The sequence below is a fragment of the Sporisorium graminicola genome, chromosome SGRAM_19 (assembly GCF_005498985.1).
Source record: "Sporisorium graminicola strain CBS 10092 chromosome SGRAM_19, whole genome shotgun sequence".
In the NCBI taxonomy this organism is placed as follows: domain Eukaryota; kingdom Fungi; phylum Basidiomycota; class Ustilaginomycetes; order Ustilaginales; family Ustilaginaceae; genus Sporisorium; species Sporisorium graminicola.
The window spans coordinates 437,331-456,589 of record NC_043728.1 but is presented as its reverse complement, the minus strand read 5'-3'; the positions used below and the strand labels follow the sequence as shown (position 1 = coordinate 456,589).

The window sequence follows — 19,259 nt, the reverse complement described above, 5'->3', positions numbered from 1 at the left end:
AAAGAGAGTGTGTGCGTTTCTTGGGGAATGCAGGCTTTCAACGCTGTGCGTCGGCTTTGCAGCTGTTGTGTGTTTGCTTGCTCGCTCATCTTTTCGCGTTAAAGCGAGCAAAGCCCCCTTTGCCAGCAGACGAAGCCTCCTTGTTGTCGGAAGGAAAAGACCAAAAGTACCGATGCAGGAGGCTCCTCATGTTTGCTTCCAGAACACAACTTATTGAAGATATCTGCGTGACCCTCAAATGCAAGCCACACGGAGAGAAGAGAAAAAAAGGCCGAACTTCGTTATCGGAGACCGGGGTGGCGCCCACACTTTTCCCAACGGCCACGCCGACCAGCACCGACGTCGTTGGCTTTCATCAAAGAGCTTCCAAAGTCTTGCTTTAGACACAGCAGCCGCCACCCTCTGTACTTGCTTGCTAAACAGCGATTTGGGATCAGCCCGCTTGACACATGAATTTTTTAGTTCGCCAGAGAATGAGTAGTCAGTTCTGAGTCTGAGCAAGGCGTCCATAGTTGTGCATGAGCGAGAAGAATGAAATGCTTAGCGCATTCTCTCGTCATTTCTGCACCAACTGAGCGCATTGCTTCCCCCTCACACGTCTCCGGAAGATTTTCGGTCGAAGAAAGACATTTATACTCGGCGGCTTCTGCTACGAAAATTAACCAGACGAGCAGGCCAAGGAAAGGGTCGAGGGTCAAGGTGAGGCGAGAGAGGGAAGGAGCGATTTGCAAGAGGGTCTGTCCGGAACACAGCGGGAAGCGACCCCTCACCATCGTCGCCTTCTGCAAGCGCAAAAGTCAAAGGCGAGAGGCAATCGACGATGGGTTTTCGAATTTCTGATTGATTTCCCAAATTCGCAATTTCCAGCTTTTTTGTGGTCTTTTTCGCCTTTGACTGGTGAGCAACCGCAGACAGAGACGAAAAAGGAAAGGTCGAATTTCCTTTCTCGTTCGCGCGCAGTTCCAGAGAGAGTGTGTGACTTACGGTGATCAAAGCGAGACAGGCAGTAAGAGAGAGTGGGCACGGGGAAGGCAAGGCACCGACGGACGGGCAGGACAGCCTCGACTGTTATTTAGCAAGCAAGGCGAAGCGAATCAAATTTGACGAGGCAGCACAGCGCGATATCGTTCTCGACCCGCACACATACTCACCAACTTAGTGGACAGACAGACACACACCGACGCCGCATTATCGGTCGGTCCATCCAAAGCGGACTCGCTCTCTCGCATTCCGCTTTGCGTTCGTCAAGAGCTAATCGTCGCTCATCATCTCTCCAGACCCTCTCTCTGTCCACTCTACTTGGTTTCTTCCTCATCAACCTTCCACCACTTGCTATCTCCGGTTGTGCGATCGTAGTAGTTCCCACGGCGAAAATCACAGATCGACCAACGCTGCGGTCCCAACGATCTTGTACCCTCTCCGACTGCTAATCTCTCCAAGCCGCTATCCCGCAGCCTCTCTCTCTCTATATCTTCATCTCTCGAGAACTAAGGCACAACGCCTCTCAAGCTTGATCCGCACAGGCTTCTTGATCGGTCGTCCCATCACACGGACGAGCATACTGGGAAAGCTGTATTTCGGCTCAACATCGCTTTCGAGACGGCATCGAAAATCACCGGCCTGCCTCACTGTTCAGGTCACCAAGGCTGCTGCTGCGCAACCCCTCGCAACGCCTCCCAATACCACTTCCCTGAGCTCGCACTGCGCAGTACCCATGTGCGAAAAGCTCTAAGTTGAACAGGTGTAGCCGCAACTCACCCCACAACCATCCTATCGGACAATCTTGCTTTCCAACCTCCGCTCGCTGCCCACAGCAACACCCCCCGCTGTCATCGATCAACACCTCATCATCTTGCTCTGCATTCCCTTTCCAGTTCCTATCGATAGATTCTCTCGAAGTATCCTTCCTTCAAGATGTTGTCCACACCTCAGCCGTATCCTACCGTTGCGAACAACGCACCGGCACCCGATGACGCCCAGATCGAGTCGCGCATGCCCACCGTCTGCGTCGACTACCTCAGCCACCAGTGGACCGACGAAGATGTGTGGAGCAGCTGGAAAGCCATGACAAAGCAAAAGAACCAGATCGCCAACGGTGTCAGGCTCGAAAATGCAAGTTGGCGTACGTGGGCGAAACAGCGTGGCAATCTCAAAACCATCAGCCCAGAAACTCTCAACTGGTAAGTACACTTTGACCTGCACATACTCCTCGTCCATACGTTGCTCTGCAACAAAAACTACATCCTTCACATTGCTGACCTTTGTCGCTTCAATCTTTTTCATCATTTCGACCCGGTCTACAGGCTCAAGGACAGCGATGTAACATGGTTGTATGGTCCTCTCCACGAGCACGTTGAGTCTGTGCCGCCGCCCAAGCTCGCCACCACCGCCGACCGTCTTGATCTGGACGACGGTCACCGCGTCCGCTCCATTCTCAAGCACCGCACTATCTCCGATATGCTAACAACGCCAGGAAACGCCGCTTCTCCCAGCCTCGAGCTCGAGACCAACCCCATCGACGAACACATGGAAGCGCAGGACCGCAAGGCGCAAGAAACAGCCCCGCAGCGTCAAGCCCTCTTTGCAGTCAAATCGGATTCCAACCTCGTCAGCAGGGCTGCCAAGCGCGTCGGCAGTTCTCCCAACGCCATGCCTCTGGTGTCGGCGCAGAAGAAAAAGTCTCCCAGCATTGCACGGGCCGACAGTGCGGGCTCAGAAGAAAAGCGTCACATCAGCTTCAACCACCGTGTCGAACAGTGCATCGCCCTGGACACACAGTATCCAGACTACGACGACTACGACGAGGACGAATTTGACGAAGAGGACGAGGATGCCAGCAGCGAGGAAGAGGAGGTGCTCACAATGAAGTCCAGCCCACGAACTTCGCCCGCCATCTCTCACGCTTCTGCCTCGTCTTCCTCCAAGCCCTTGGATTACGCAGCCACCATTGCTAAGCTGGCACCCACTCGTCTCAAGACGTCCGAGGTGTATCCCTCGCCCTCGCCCGCTGTAGTGGATCCCACCGGCTTTCTCGCCACGCGCGCCAACAACGGTAGCACCGTGTCGACCTATCCGGCGCAGTACGGCTACGCTCGTGCAGGCGTGCCCGCGAGTCACGGCGATCCCACCGCGCGAGGTGTCCAGTGGGATCTCGAAGACGACTTCAATGGCGACTTTGACTATTTCGACGGTCCTGACCTGGCAGACGGTTCGAGCGACCATGCCAACTCGAATGGGCCGGTTTTTAACACAGGCGACGCTGCGAGCAGCCCTGACGCTTCCCGAACCTACGGAAGCTTTTTTGACCACAGCGAGTCAGACAGGACTGACGGATCCACATCATCCACGTCGCCTCAAGATCTAGCCAATGCAACGCCGGAGCAGTCGCAGGCCAGTGTTGCCCCAAGAGGTATCCTCAAGCATAGGATTGTTCATCAGACGCCCGCAGAAGACTATGAATCGCGGAGCTTAGAGGCTGAGGGCGATTACGACGTGCTCGGTACCTCGCATCAAGAGTCTCTGTCCTCGTCCTCGTTTGGCGACTCTTACGACTCGTCGCGTGGAGAAGACTCGCGCGAGAGAGGTCGCCCTTCGCAGCGCCTGGGCAGCTCGGCGAGTTACGAGCGCATCCAGGAAGCGGCGCGGCAAGGACGCGTTCGCACCAACAGCGGCAACTCGACCGGACACTCGCCCACCAACTCGACGGCCGCCAATGGAAGCTTTGATCGGTATTCTTCCGCTGCCGCTGCCGCCGCCTCCGCATCCACCAGCCCCGCTTCTTCAACGTCGCCTGGCACCTCGCGGAGTAATGCACGGAGTGGCGATTCCTTTCGGACCGGCGGCGCCGCCTCCGCCACCAAAGACGGTGCGCGAGATGGAGCTGATGGCCTTCGAGCTGGAGATGCAACAGCGCACGGAGGAAAGGCGCGTACGCTCGCGAATCGGTCCCTGAACGATTACGACTCAGATGGACAAGGGTCGTACGGCTTGGCCAGCCCGCATTTCCCAGCAAGCCCGCACCTAGACGCCAAGGATGACGGCAGCAGCTCCAACCGGTCTTCGCAGGACCGCGATGGCGATCGCTACATGTATGGCGAGGATCGAAGCTATTGGTCGGACGAGAGGAAAGGAGGCGGTGGCAGCCGGACCTCTGCTGCTCGAGCCAAATCGACGTCGTCAAACGCTGCCGCCTGTACCGAACTGAGCGTCGACGTCGAGAACATCCCTAGCAACGCGCCGCCTGCCACCAAGACTACCAGCGTCACGAGCCCCGACGGTCCCGTGGAGGTGGGACCCACTCCGCTCAACACCCCTACCTTCATCCTTGCGAGGGCCAGTAGGAATCGTCGCTCGGGTTCTGGCAGTGGGGCCGATATCTCGGGTGGTGGACCTTCGAGCCCTACATTGCCGCGAAGGACGAGTGCGACAGGTGCATTGGTAGCGCCGCACAATTCGGAGCCTCGCGTGCCACTAGCCCACGACTACGTCGAGGAAGATGAGGGAGGCATCATCGGGCGTGCGGTGGAGATTGTCAATACGGCAAGAGATCTGATCGGTGCTTTGCTGGGCACGGGTGATCGAGGCAGGTCTTGGCGTGAAGGCTAGGCGTCGGTGCTCGACGATGACGAAGACCGGTCCTGCTACGGTTGAGTCGGCATCTGCGATTCTTTTATTGTTCTCTCTGATTCAAGTTCATGTTTACAACGCACACATTCCATTCAAGGCATTCCATTCGCTTTCTCCACTTTTTCTGCCGGTCATCATCCAATTGTTCCTCTCTATCTCTTGACATGTCAAACTCGCATTCGTCTAACAATCGGCTTCTTGCAGAAGCACAGCGTCGACGAGCGATCTGAATACCTGCAGCCAGAAGTGGAGAATGTTCTGGCGCGACTCTTGAGCGTCGTCTTTGCTGTTGTGGAAAGATTTGCGGGCGTCGGAGTCGGAGGGGTTGTAGAGCCAGTCGGCGAAGGAGAGCTGTATGGAGGTGTGCATGCGGAAGGTGTAGATGTGCAGGATGGGTTGGCGGATGGCTACGCGGCCGACGAGGTTGAGGTCATGGATCTGGAGGGATGCGCCTTGTTCTGCGGGGGCGGGGAGCGGGTGGCTGTCGCGGAAGGAGGATTCGACGCGACCGATGGAGGAAAGCCAGGGCATGGAGGGGTAATTGGCGGAATCGCGCAGGAAGAGGTACTCAGTGGTCATGGTGTTAAACATGAGTGCCTGGTCGTAGCGGAGCCAGTTGGGGTTGTGGCGTGCGGCGGTGTACTGGGCGGCGAGGTCCGAGGCGATGCCGAAAAGGCGGTCGAGTTCGGGTGGCGTGATGCAGGGGAGTGGGTCGAGCGGGTCGGTGGGGGACGCGGTTGTGTTGGACTCAGCGTGCGCAGACCAGGTCGCGGAGGCGGCGGCGATCTTTGTGGGGAAGCCAGACATACAGAGGCCGAGGTACTGCGCATACTGGGGCTGCAGGGTGTTTCTCTTACTGATGGCGTTGCTGAAGCTTCCCAGGATGCGGCTTGGGTCGTCCCACCCGCCGAACTTGCGACCGGAAGGCGCAAGCCCGCGATGCTTGCGCACCCACATGGTCGCCATGTTAGCGCAAGCCTCCATGAACGGCGCCATCGTTATACCTTTCCGCTTCAATACTTTGAGCAATGCGCGCGTCTGGTCCGGGTTCAGCGTGTCGGAAATGAGGTCCGTATGTGTAATTGCACCCTCAAACGGTCGACCCGTCTGGGGCAGCAGTCCCAGCGGGAACATGTCCCCCTTGCCCGCTACACTGCGACACATGTCCACCAGTGGCTTGTTCACCACCTTCCTTCGCACACTGCTGCTGCTGTTCTCGCCCTTGAGCGTCATCGCGATCACCTTTCCCCCGACTTTGTCCACCAACGTCGGTGGCGTCGCTTTGCCGTTCATCCGATCTGCGTTTTGCTTTTCCACCTGTCTACGTTCCACGGGTGACACGGTCCAGTCTTCGGGTGGATTGGCGATGGCGTCCTGCACCGCAGGCTCGAGACGCGTCACTTCGGAGCCCCAGGCGCAGGTGCGCGGGTGGGGTGAGGCGAGCACCGAGGCGATCGAGGAGAGCAGCAGGTCGAAAACGTACAATGTACCGATCCCCTCGCTGACGGAGTGCGATTGTTCAATCGCCACTCTGGCGTCTTGAGTGGCGGAAGCGGGCCAGTAGTGGACGCGCAACCGGTCGCGACCAGGTACGCCGTCGGCGGTCGCGGCGGCGATGAACGACCGGAATGCTGCGCCGTTCTCGAACCGCTCCTCACTATCATGGTAGATGATTACCTCGTCCAGCCACGCTTCCACATCGCTCTCGGACTCGACGAGGTCGTAGACCAGCGCAATCTGCAGATCCACATGCTGCGCGATGAGCGGCGGGATGTTCTGCAGCTGTTCAATCCCCAGCAATCCCCGCTTCGCCAACCGCAGTGCGACAGTCGGATGGTCATACCGCAGCCTTCGCACCGCCTCCCTTAACTCGGCCTTGGACAGCTCACACGCCACCGCTCGATCCCCCGACGACGATGATGGAGCGACATTCAGCGTACAGCTGAAAAACATATCACCATGCTGATAGAACCGCGTCTGCCAATGCAAGATAAAATTAGCCATCGAATCGACGTTCCTCCACCACACCTTGCTGTCCGCCTGAAAGCGCCATCGGTAGTCTGACGTCGAGTGCGGTGGGCTATATGCTGGCTGCTCCGATGTAGCCTCGTCCTCGGGATAGGTGTCGAACGCTGTGGTGCTTCCGTTGTTGGAGGAAGTAGACGTGTCAGCGGGGGAGAGGTTGCTAAACGAGGCTCCACTGCTGCTGCTGTGGCTGGCTGTGGCAGATCGGTCGGCGGTGAGGAACGAGGCGAACGAGTGTTTGGGACGTATACGCTTTTCCGTGCTCTTGAATTTGTTCCGAACGCTCAGGTACGAGCTGTAGTGTTTGAGGGTGTTCATTGCGTCCTCTGTTGGCGGGGGAAAACAAAGTCGAAGAGGGCTGGTGAAGAGGTCAACAGAAGAACAGCCGGTTGAAAGAAGCCGGTTTCTCTTTACAGAGAGCGCTACAAAGGGACCTGGATGAGAGTCGAAGTCTGTCGAGCAACAACAAGGTATATAACCAAAGCTACCACTCTGTAACACATCTTCTGCAAACGACCCTGACCCTGAAGCAAGTCTCAGAAGTACACGCCGCCAAGTGCACTTGAGCAACACAGATGTGCGGCTTTTGCCCCGCACGCAACTCTACATCGTAAATGCAGGAGCCCAAAAGTTTTTATGCGAGCATCGCCCGTGCAACTGCCGCCGTAGCAGCATCAAGATGTGCGCGGCTGAGAAGGCGAATGTGTATGTGTGCATCTTCGTGTGCGCGTGTGCGTGTGTTTCTTTTTTCCCTTCCTTGACAGCTGTCGTTCGCTTGTGAGCTCCATCCAACATTCCACGAGGTCAGGGGGGGCAGACACGCGCAGATTTTTGTGCATACACTATGCCGGCGCTTCAGACGCGTGCAGTAGGTGTGGGGGAAGAAAGATGCGCTTGCTCTGCCACATGGCACTGACCAGGTGGGTCTCACTGCAACCGAGATTGTGGTGTAGAGGGTGCGCTGTCGATCCCAGGTCTGCACACAACTTCCACACGTCTCGCTTTACGATGAATGAACGCAGTTCGTTCGTTCCAACAGAGCAAAGTCCTTAATAATACAAGCTAGGAGTACAAGAGAATCTCCCCAACCAAGGGGTAACTGTCCATAATCGCAAAGCGTCTCGACGGCCATATCTACCATAACAGTAAAGGCGTAGCAGCTGCGGCAATCACTGCTGAGGAAGCGGGGTCGGCTGTTGTCGACGCTGCTGTCCACCGCTGCCGCCGCAAGGCCATCCAGACGGATTCCAACCAGTGAGGTTATACGCATCAGGAGGGTAGTTGCATCCGCCAATCTGAGTATAGAACGGACTGTTCTGAGCCGCGTTAAACCACGATCCAAATGTAGGCGCCGCAGTGGGCTGTCCAGATACAGTCGCCGTTACAGAGATGGTGGGGGCAGGAACGGGCGTGATCGACTTGGTGGCCGTGTAGCTGGGTAGCTGTGAGAACGGCGTGCTGGCCGAGACGATCGATTGCGGCGGCCAAGTGTTGGTACCCGAATTGGCCGAGTAGCTACCAGCACGACCCGTCTGCCACGACTGGAACGCACCGCCCCACGTGGCGGTCGGGACCGTTGTCGATAAGCGAGACGCCTGCGCCGCACAAGCGCCGCTCGAGTCGCTCCGTGGGTTGGTGGGCATCCATCCGTGCTGCAGTCCCAACGAGTACGACCACATGGGCGAAGTGGGCTTACCCGTCCTCAGACTGTTGCCGATCTTCCACGTCCAGAAGAAAAAGTCCTGAAGCGAATCCATCGAAGTGAGGGCGAAGCGACGAAGCCCCTGCTTCATGTCGTCTGAATAATTTTCCCAGTCGTCAAACGGCTGGCATGAGCCCATCCTGGGGTTATTGCCCCCAGATGGACCGGTGTAGCTGCCGTCATAGCGAGACCCGTCACCTACACCGTTCAAAAACAGACCGCAATCGTTGATGGCCAGCGACATTTCTCCTCCCATGGCGACACCCATGTTGGAGCGCGCATTGTCGAGAAGTGGCGTAAACTGCTGGCATGGCTTGAGGATCTGAACATCCCAAGGATCCGTGTTTTGCTGAGCGAAGCAAATGTAGGGATGCGTGTCCCACGCGACACGATCGCCGCCGCTGAGGAAGCCTTGCCACGCACTGGGCGAAAGGAAGCCATCGTGGATGGTCATGTAAGGTCCGTTGCCTGCACCGGTACCCGTGATTGCGCGCAAGGTGGCGTAGACCTGCGAGTACCACGACTCGAGCGCCGGCAGGCCAATGGTGATGGCGTAGGGTTCGTTGATGACGCTGAACATGGGCACGACGTTGTGGATCTCGGGCTGGCTGATGAACTGGGTGATCTGTCGAATGTAATCCAGGGTGCGTTCGCTATTGGCCTTGCCCATGAGACCTTGCAAAAAGTTGATGAATCCGAGGCGGCCAGAGTGATTGTAGCCGTTCTGAGAGCCGGGTACGGCATGGAGATCCAGATTGATGCGCAGACCGTACTTGCGTGCCCATTGAATCGCTTTGAGAACGTAGTTCCACGAGACACCTTGCAGGTAGGGCTCGTTGGCGTACGTTTCGAAAGCCCAAAAGCCGATGGGCAATCGAACCCAGTTGAGACCAGCGGCAGCAATGTTGGCAAAGTCCTGTTCGGTGATGAATGTGTCGTAGTGCTGGGTCATCTTTTGGCGCAAATTATCGGCGCCACCCTCGGACAGATATCGCTGCGACAGTGAGTACTCGTCCTTTACCGGACTCGAATCGTTTTCGTAAGGCTCGTAAAGAGCAGGCACAATGAAAGGCTCAGTCACCAGCCACCCACCGAGGTTGACGCCCAAAATCCTGTTGCGAGCAAAATCAAATTCTTGATCGAGCGGTGGCGTGTAGTTTTGGGCCTGGGCCGTGTTGTCTAGCGGCTGCGAGGCCCACCGACCACCAAAGTTGTTCACGTAGGTAAAGTTGCTGCCGTTGTCGAGGACGATGACGGAGCCGTTGGTGCCCGAAGTAGCCAGCTGCTTTCCTGAGTCAGATCCGGAGCCGTGGTTGGAGCCGTGATTGGAGCCGTGATTGGAGCCGCTGGAGGGCGAAGTGTTCGATTTGTGATCCTTGAGGAGCACCTGGGTGATCGGAACCACAACCGCAATGGTAAGGAGGCCGACCAAGAGCGCGACGCCAGCGAGGATAAGCCACTTCTTCTTGGCCGACATCCGCTGGTCCTTGCCGCGGCCGTACTTGGCGAGACCGACGGCACGATAGTCCTTAGGACCTTTGGCGCCGGCTTGGCCCATGTGAAGGTCTTGGTCTTCCTTGGGAGTCACTCTGGGTGACTGCGGAGTGTAGGCACCGGACCGATAGTTCTGAATCTTTTCCAAATCGTTCGCGGAGCTCCCCCGCCTGTAATCGTGATAGCTGCTTGCGCCACCATCGGCAAACTCCTTGAAGCTGCCAGGTGTACCGCTCTGGCGCCAGAGCTGGTAGACCGAGTCATAGTCGCTCTGCGAGCGTGTAGAGAGCATGTAAGAGCTGGCTGACGAGAGAGGTCGCGATCCTGGACGTGCGAAGGGTGGTGTGTAGGGTCTCTCGTGGATCGGAGTGGCATGATCCGAGGGAGGATAAGATGGAGGCGAAAAGGGCACGGGAGCGGCAAGGGCGAGCGGGTCTTGCGGTCGCTCCTCTGGGCTGTAGCGAGAGTTGCTGCGCGTCCATCTGGGCGGCGGCGAGAGTGGTTGAAGCGAGGCATCACCGCTGAGGTCGGGAGTGCGGAGCAGAGGCTCTTCGACGGCGGCGGGCGGTGGCGAGGAAGGAAGCTCGTGAGCTTCGGGAGCGCTGCTGCGCGAGCTACGGGCTGGCATGGTGATTGTCGCGCTCTCGTCACAGGTGCAAGTACGGAGGGTCTGTTTCGTTGAAGCAAGCGTCTCCTGTCTACGTCGTTGGACGCTTACTGTTCTAGAAGAGGGAACGGGAGTTGAACAAGGGACCTGTTGATAGAAGCACTGAGAGGGGGAATGACTGCCGCGTGAAGACGGTGGTATCGACCACTCGGATGGAGCTTCCAGGTCGAAAGGAGGGGAGGAGGACCAAATTGGTGCTATAATGTCCAGGTGGTCTGGTATATGTAGTTATCGGTAAGGCAGCGACCAAGCAAGAGTCTCCGGGATGCCAAGCTGCTGCCGATCTTCCGAAGGCGGAAACGAGCGAGAGTGGGTGGCAAGGAAAGCAACAACTCCAGACACAGTAAGCTTGTCTTGCCAAGTGAGCTCAGCTCTCTGTCTCGCACTGTAACTGTGAGGGTCCGAAGCGAGTGGTGGTCAGATGGTCACCAACGGACTGCGGAACTGCTTGGATGCTTTGAGCGAGCGTGCGAACGCCGGTGCCGATGGCCAGCATTCGAGCGGAGCAGAAGGCAACCGTTCCTTTTTCCACCATCCATGACAAGAAGCCGGCAGGCAGCACAGCAAGCCTACTGAGACAGAAAGCAAAATCGGAAGGCGAGCCGAGAAAAAAGAACACAGAGGTGGAAGGGCCGAGTCGGAGCGAGAGCGAGAGCAACAACAACGAAGAGCGAAGAGCGTCTGCCGCCTGCCTCGTCCTTCGTCCCCAGGCTCAGGAATGCATTGGCTGAGAATCAAGCAAAAGAGAACACGTTCGGCTACGCCCAGCAGAGGCGAAGGGCATGAAGGCGCGCAAGGGAAAGGGGCAAACGACGACGACAGGCACTGAGCAGGTCTGTTGTCGGAAATCCACCATCCTCCTCCAATGTCAGCCCAGAAAGAAGAAAAAAATCACAAACCCAGTCGTACATTATCCGTTGTTCCGTGCCAAGCGAAGCGGCCAAGCGCTTTCTCCTCCTCCTTCTTCCTTGTTAACGGCTGCAGACAAGACGACGCCAGGGCAACTGACGAGTGTGTGCAGATCAACCGACATTTTGGGGCCCCCGCTGTATGCCAGTCGCGGGGTCTGAAATCACTGTCCTCTTGATCGCGCAGCTCGTTTTTCTTTGATTCGATCCCGCCATCGCCTCTCTGCTCCCTCGTCTGATAAAGCTTCGAGTCGAAACAAAAAGAAAAGCAATTTTTCCATCTCGGTATATATAGACATGCCATGATGCTGATGATGATGAGGTTTACTTTTCATCGACACTCATGCTCAAGACACCGACAGTCGACCCCAGCAAGCAAGGCAAGGGGGTCATCTGTGGATTGAGACTAAGTGTGCGCGTACCCAACCGAAGATGGGCGGGGTGACAATTTTGCACAGCACCATCCATGCATGGGAATCGAAACTCAAAATATAATATTAAAAACTATTCAAAATTAAACTGGACGATGACGGTTGGCTGCAGAGAACGAGCTGAGAATGCGGGACGTCCTCCTTTCGGCCACGCCCCAAATTGGACGAGTTCCGACGGAGGTCATAGCGAGTTAGTCCCACTTTACGCGCAAACGAATCGGATCGCGCAATGCCAAGCACGGCTATATGCCTAAGGGGTTGGAAGCCATCGCCTGTCTTACTGTTAAGCGCCAAGCAGGGCGATCAGCGATCATTGAGACACTCCTTTCTTGGCCCTCTGGCATGCCAAGTTCCTGACCGTCGCAGCAGGGTCCAACACATTGCAGTCACACGCGATCATGATTGTCGTGCTCGTTCCCCTCGTCTTTGTGCTCAGCTCTCCTTGATCGACACACAGACACACACATACACACGTCGAGCAGCGGTCAGTGCAAATGTCTTAACTTGCTTCATTGAACCGGAACCGCCCCGAGTAAGAAACCTAATCCCTTGCACAGCCATGGTCAGTGAGCTCTCAATGAGCCAGCACCTCGACAGGCGCACTCTCGATCCTTCGCAACAGCTTGCTCCGGTTGGGCGTATCGGCGAACAGTGCCTTGATCAGACCCGCCAGCTCCTTGCGGCTGTAGTCAACCAACGCACCTGCTTCAAAGGCGAGGAACTCGATATCCACCAGCGAACCTGTCAGAATCTCGATGAGGTACGACATCTTGAACCAGCTCGGCACCCACAGTGGCGCGGCACTTGGCTGCTCAGACCCTTCTGCCGCGAACAAACCCTCCAAGCTGCCAAGCGTCTTGACCAGCGAGGCGATTTTCTCGGATTCGCTCTCGCCAATGTCTTCCAAATCGAGCACGTCGTGCAGCACCTTTTGAAACACTAGGTCCACCAGACGGCCGATGGCAGCATGAAATCGCGAAGCCACCAGCACTGGTCGCCACGCTTTGGAAAGCTGCTGCAGCGTCTGCACCACCTGCTTGATGCATCGCTCGCACCGCGCATATCGCTGATCGTCAAACGTACGTGCGAATCCATCGGCTTCCATCAGCGTGTCCAGCAGGATCTTGGTCTGCGCCGTCATTTGCGCTTCGAACCACCTCTGTCCCAATCCTCTTGTCAGTGTCGCCTCCTGCTCCAGTGTGATCAGCTCCTTGGTCTTCCATCGCTTCGCCGCCTCTGCATCGAGGGCACTCCATGCTGTCGCAATATCTCCGCCCTTACCGCTGACGAGCCGCGTCAGCTCCCGCGCAAGGTACTCGCAATCGTTGAAAAACTGCATCGCCAGTGATGGCACTTCTCGAAGCGCTTCGCCGTGAGCAACGGGCATCAGTGCGCGGTGCAGCTCAAAGATCTTGAAGATCGTAGCTGCAAGCGCTTCCAAACTGTCGCGATCCGTCTCGGCGCCCGAGGCTTTCCCGCTCTGCAGACTAGAGAGGACGGAGCTCATGGTAGTCTCGGCTAGACTGACGAGGTCCTGAGATCGTTTGCTGATGGTACATTCTTCCTTGAGCACTGTAGCTATAGGAGCCGTCGGCTCGGTATTGTATTTTGGTGGTGTTGCGCCGGTGCTTGGGGGCACCTTTGCATGTGCAGAGACGGACCGTGTCGATGAAGCAGTGCGATGCGTGCTGGACGAAACCGCACCCTGTTTGAACGACTGTGTCGCGGGAACATCCGTCAACTCTGGGTCGGAAAAGTCGTCAGGCCAGCCAGAGGACGATGGCGGGCTGAAAGCGGGTTCATCCTCGCGGGCTTCCCTGATCGCAACGTGGATGGGCCCCGATTTGACCGGGCAGGCTGTCGCCAGATGAGCCTGTTTCCTTGACGCGATTGGCGCAGCTGAGACTTGTGCATTTGATGCTTCTGGCTTAGGCAGAGACGTCATCTGGGCGAACTCGGTGCGGTCAGCCTCAGACGCGCTCGAACTCTCTTCGAAATCCCATGCATCCGCCTCTTGCTCCGCGTTTACATGCTGACCGACAAGCTCAGGCTCATGCTGATCAGTAACAGGCGCGGTCCGGGCTGACGAACGTGCCTCTGCACTGCCTGCGGATACCCGACGTGTTGACTCGATGTCTTGTGACGGCAACCTTTTCCAAGTGTGGACAGCATCGGGCGATGCGACACGTGTTGGCTCTGGATGTGCCTGTGTCCGGGGATCCACCGCCGAAGGGAGTGGTGCAGAGGCATCTACCCCGTTGTGAGCAAGGACGGGCGGAACCGCGACTTGATCATGCTGTGTCTCTGTCCCTGAGGCGAGAGCAGCAGGATGCGCCTCGGGTGTGTGCTGGTGCGTCGCACTCTGCTCTCCGTTATCGGCGGTCTCCCACGGATCACCTTCAGCATGAGGCGCAGTTGGTTCCGAGCTGCTTCGGGGCGCATCTGTAGGCTCTGAATCGCTTTGAAGCGCCGGGGCTGGCTCGACTGCAGCTTCCTTGGGCGGCTGTTGTGTGCCCCATGGATCATCTTCAGCGCCGATTTCTGCGTCCTCCTCCAAGCCCCAGGCGTCCTGTGCAGCTGCAGCACTTGCTGGTGGGTGTGCGTCGATGCTGCTAAGCGGTTCTCGAGCGTGCGGTGCTGCCTTTGGTGGTGAAAGGGGCTGCTGGGAAACAGCGTCGTCATCGTTCAGGTCCCATGCATCAACCTCGTTGTTGGTCTCTTCCTCGCCCAAACCCCATGCGTCTACTTCGTTGCTCCCTACGGCTTCTGCCTGCGCGACAGGCTCTTGAATGGCAAATGCGCTGCGCTGCGATGAGCTGGAGCTCGTGCTGCTATGCATCGACACAGAACGGCTTGGAGAGCCGAAGTGATCGTCGCGCACCAGTGCCGCAACGCTTTGGTGAATAGGATACCCTGCGTGGCTTGTTGACTGGGACGGTTGGACAGCATGGCTATTGGCCGTTACCTGTGGCGGGACATTGCCTTCTCCATCATCCTCGTCCAAGCCCCATCCGACTTCGTCAAGAGGAGCATCCTCGGCATTGAAAGGCCCGCTGCCTAATTGATCCTGAGGACGAATGACACGCGCTCCGAGTTTGGGCTTGTGTCTGTTCCGGGCGTTGGTCGCAGAAGACGACGAGGAATTTCTTGTCAACGACGCTGAGCCTGGCGCAAAGTCGTCGCGGATCAAGTGCTCTGGACGCGTATCCATGGATGACCTCTGCGAGTCTCCCTTTGCTGCTACAGTAGTCGGAGGGGCGGGTGCTGAGATGGCAGGAGGGGGAAGAGCAGGGGCGGCCAGTTCGATGCGGACCTCCTTCCAGCCCTCTTGAGAACCACGCGACACAATGATGGCACGTGCGGTTTCCAGTACCTTGAGAGCTGGCGAAAGCGCTTGGTCTGTGCTGGCGCCAATTGCAGTACTGTCTTTAGAGGTAAGACCGGCTTGACTTGGCGGGACGGGTCGCTCCGCTCCTGAAGGAAGAGGTTCTGATTTCGTAGTTGCGCACGCCTGCTGCAGACGGTCAAAGCGAGCTCGAAGCTCGACGACGGCGGGAAGCTTTTGGAGAGCAGGAGACGAGGAAAATGGCTGCATGACCTTTGTAGCTTCTGGCAGTCGGGTTTGGAGCTTTGGCAAGTCGGACTGTTGCTGCATCTTTTCGAGTGCTTCGAGCTGGCGTGTTGCGGCGAGCATATCAGATAGGATCGAGATAAGAAGACTTTGCTTTGAGCTCTGCGCAAGTGCGTCATGGTAGTCGGATGCGATTGGTGCTATTTGCGGGCCAACGGTGACGAGACGAGAGCTGGTCTGATTGATGGATTGCCAAAGCTGGTTGAGGTCCCGGTCGACGGTACGAGTCAAAGCAGCTCGTTGACGAAGCTGAGGTGCGTGTGCGGTGATAGTCTGCTCTATGCGAGCCTCGAGAGCATCAATTTGTGCATCAATGAGCGATACCTTGGCTGAGATGGGCAGAGACGGCACAGAGCCCGCCTCGGATTTGGCTGCGTCGTTTGTTCCGAAGGAGGTGCTCGACTCGGCGTTGATCGAGGCGAGAAAGCTCGCTCCCGAGAGCGAAGGGTCCTGCCGGGTCGCGCTCATCTTGGGCAGCAAAGTCAAGGAAGAAGCTCGAACGAAGGAGTGGACGGAAGACAAGCCGGTACTGGCTGCTGCATTGCCGAGGAGAGACGGAAGCAGCTACTGGACGAGCGAAAGGGGCGGGCGTCGACTCGCTCTCGCCAAGACCGAAACCTCTGCGGCAAGTAGAGGTTTGAAGGACCGCGGTTCGTAGGAAACAGCGTTGTCGCCAAGCCGGCGATGGATCAAGGTTCCTTGCGAAGAAGGTTGAGTGCCCAGCCAGAGCTTCAAAGTCGACCAAGGCCAGGAACGGAGGTGCTGCGAGCAGAGTACAACAAGGAGATGGAATGGAGGAAAGACGGAGAGGAGATCTGAGCATTCAATGAGAATAATTTCCCACTTTAGACACACAGCTCTGCACCCTGGCTTGAGCGTTTTTTTCCGTCTACCTCGTCGACGGAGAAAGAAAGAGAGACCAACACCAAAATCCGCCTTCTCAGCCGCGTTGATTTTTTTGCGCTTCTGTTTGACTCAAGCTCAGTGTCTGGTTGCAACATTGGCAGCGTTGGTCTTCTCGACGACGGACCCACCTTGGTCCGTTTGAGAGCATCCGCATAGAACTTACAGCACGGAGGGCAGGCTACAAGTTACACTCGGGCATCTGGAATGAAGGTCAAGGAACCGTCTGCGCAGCTCGGTTGGTGCCGGACAGCTGCTGAGATGCAAGTGAAGACGCGGTGGTGAAGCGAGAAGCACGCTCACGCTCTCAGTGAATGACAACACCAGCAAGTTCAAGCACATGGTTTGACTCGGGCTTCAACTGTCACTTTCTGCTCTCCAAGCTCCACTTCAGGTCTCATTTGGCTGCTCGTCGTCTGTGGCTTTTGCTCGTCGAAGTGTGCGCTTGCCAATGCCATCGGAGACCGTCAAGATCGCCAGACCGAACGTCGCGGGATACCAGCAGCCGCCACGCATGCTGCTAGCAAGTGCTGTCGGTCGATTTAGCTGAACATAAGGGTAGGAGATCATGAAGGAACAGCATCGATGACCGAGAAAGCATCTCAAATTGCATATCCCGGCGGCCTTGTGGTGGCAGCCACGCTCGTCGTCATGCATCAGATGCGCCCCAACGGTGGAGATCCTTTCCGTAAACACACGGCAATCTCAATATCTCGACCATCTTTGACCCACCTCACTACACCTCGATACATTAACTTAGCCTCTCGCCTGATAGGAAGCACCTCGGTCGTCGTCAGCCGTCAAATTGCGTCCGACGTGTCAAACAGCTAATCACTCCAACGTCTCAGAGTCGCATGGCTATTCGCGACTCGGGAATCTCTCCTCTTTGCTGCTGAGCTCAGTTCTGCGCAAACGTCACCAGCAGCACCTCGCGTGCAGACACAGACGAAGATTTTGCTCCTCCCGACTTACTCGACGACAACGGGCCCGAAACGAAGAGCGATTCGAGGACCGAGACACATTCTGTCCACCCAGGAAGAGACCGTGAAGTCCACTTTGCAGCAACTTCTCGAGTCGATGGTGCAGTATCCTACTTAAAGCAACAGGATGACAACAGCTCTCCGGTCCAGAGTCGCGACCCCAACAGCACCTTCTATCCTTTGCGAAGTCGAATCTCATCATATTAGCATAATGCAAGTCTCTGATCCTCCTTCGGTCGGCAAGGATCCTGCTCTTGGCGAATCAGCATCGCAGCAAAACGAGTTCGAGATTCTGTCGCAGCACAGAGTCGACACGTCAAACGAGCGAACCCGAGCTCTTGAAGCTTGTCGAAACATCAAAGAAGAGAAGACGGACCGTGACTTTGACTTGCCACCCCTGGTTCGGGGCGCTGCCGCGTATGAATCGCTTCACCTTCTACCTTCATATCGAGCGTCAGGGAGCAAAAGTCAGCCACACAATTCAGCCTTCGACCGAGGTCCAAATCAAGACGCATCTTCGCTCTCGTCCACTGAATTCTTCCCTGGGGACTGGAGTCCGCTCCAGATGCCAGACAACGCGCCCATGCTACCGAGTCGCGATGCCGAGAACCGTAGCTTCTTGCAACAACAGCTTCCACCTTACAGCTTTCAAACCTCCGGAAGCGTCAGAACGCCGCAGCACTCGAATATGGCTCCATCTTCGAGCAGCGCTGCAGAGCTCGATGCAACCTTGTCGTCCACTAGGTTGGCCAAGGCGGGACGAAGTCTCGCTCCCGCACCTCGAGACAACGAGTCAAGTCGGCTGAGGGACATTGAAGAGAGCATCAATTGCTTCTGGCTTGTGTCGGAACTCCGCATGAGCCAAGTACAGGATGAGCTTAAGGACATCTCGGCTCGTGTTGGAAGCGGGCTCGTGGAGAAGGAGCAGATGAGCGAACAGATGGCGCAGGTCCTTCCACTCCAGGTCGAGATCGCTCAAAAGGTGGTTCGTGCTGCCGAGGACAGGAGGGTCATCTATGGGCGCATCAAGTTGCTCGAAGAAGCATCCGCTGCTTGGCAGAAAGAGCTGAAGACCATGCTCGAAGCCATGCAGGCCGAGTTCCGAGCCGGAATGGAATTGGTTCACGAATTTGCCGCCAAAGGACGGAAGCCGCCACCCGCCTCAAAGACCAGGGGCGATACCGCAGCAACGGCAACAGCAGCAGCAGCAGCAGCAGCAACGGCAACGACCCCCGCATCCACGACAACGACCGCGAAGAACAACAAGAGAGCGAGTCCTTCACGCAAGAAGACAAATCTTTCGAATGGCAAGAAGGCCAAGCTGTTCTCTGCAGAAGACGAAGAGAGTGCGGCTCCAAGTGCTTTTACTGCCGTCGATCTGAATGCCGTGGTCAAGCAAGGCATTTCGGATTCGAGCCACGGGATCAATCAGCAGCAGCAACATGCATACGATCAGCAACAGCAGCAGCAGCAGCAGCAGCATTACATGCTCCGATCCCAGCCCGCTGTAGCGTGGTCACGCGAGAACCACTCTCAAGCTCAATCCCAGCCGATGCTCCCCAGCCAGACTGATCTTGCGCTTGATCAGGTGCAACTCGCACCTCGACCTCGCACTGCCGTGCCTTTTCCGCACGACTTCCAGCCAAGTGTGGGTTCGTTCGAAATAGCGCTACGTCGCTAGCAACACGCACTGAAATGATAGCTGCTGCGGTCGCGACTAGCTCGATCCGTCTGGACATCCGTCAGCAGCAGTATGGCGGTCCATCGTATGAGCCGTGTCCGCGAGTCTGACGAATGAAAGCAAGCATAACGACCAGCCGGCACAATACGAGTTTGCTAAGCGTTTGAAGCTTGTACCGGTGCTCATCCGACAGCAGGGGAAGAAAAGAGGC

General features: G+C 56.9%; 5 protein-coding genes across 5 annotated transcripts; 2 read left to right on the top strand and 3 right to left on the bottom strand.

Annotated features, from left to right (window-relative positions):
* Nucleotides 1-1,914: 1,914 nt before the first annotated feature.
* Nucleotides 1,915-4,605, top strand: EX895_003116 (uncharacterized protein; the record flags this gene model as incomplete). The annotated part of the gene is made up of 2 exons (XM_029883714.1): nt 1,915-2,180; nt 2,304-4,605. The coding sequence occupies 2 exons, from the start codon at nt 1,915-1,917 to the stop codon at nt 4,603-4,605; spliced, it is 2,568 nt and encodes an 855-aa protein (XP_029740005.1).
* Nucleotides 4,606-4,809: 204 nt separating this feature from the next.
* On the bottom strand, nt 4,810-6,969 carry EX895_003115 (uncharacterized protein; the record flags this gene model as incomplete). Its single annotated transcript, XM_029883713.1, has 1 exon — nt 4,810-6,969. The coding sequence occupies one exon, from the start codon at nt 6,967-6,969 to the stop codon at nt 4,810-4,812; it is 2,160 nt and encodes a 719-aa protein (XP_029740004.1).
* Nucleotides 6,970-7,820: 851 nt separating this feature from the next.
* Nucleotides 7,821-10,475, bottom strand: EX895_003114 (uncharacterized protein; the record flags this gene model as incomplete). Its single annotated transcript, XM_029883712.1, has 1 exon — nt 7,821-10,475. The coding sequence occupies one exon, from the start codon at nt 10,473-10,475 to the stop codon at nt 7,821-7,823; it is 2,655 nt and encodes an 884-aa protein (XP_029740003.1).
* A 1,952-nt stretch (nt 10,476-12,427) lies between these two features.
* Nucleotides 12,428-15,952, bottom strand: EX895_003113 (uncharacterized protein; the record flags this gene model as incomplete). The annotated part of the gene is made up of 1 exon (XM_029883711.1): nt 12,428-15,952. One exon carries the CDS (start codon nt 15,950-15,952, stop codon nt 12,428-12,430), a length of 3,525 nt encoding a protein of 1,174 aa, XP_029740002.1.
* Nucleotides 15,953-17,578: 1,626 nt separating this feature from the next.
* EX895_003112 (uncharacterized protein) lies at nt 17,579-19,048 on the top strand (the record flags this gene model as incomplete). The annotated part of the gene is made up of 1 exon (XM_029883710.1): nt 17,579-19,048. The coding sequence occupies one exon, from the start codon at nt 17,579-17,581 to the stop codon at nt 19,046-19,048; it is 1,470 nt and encodes a 489-aa protein (XP_029740001.1).
* Nucleotides 19,049-19,259: the final 211 nt, after the last annotated feature.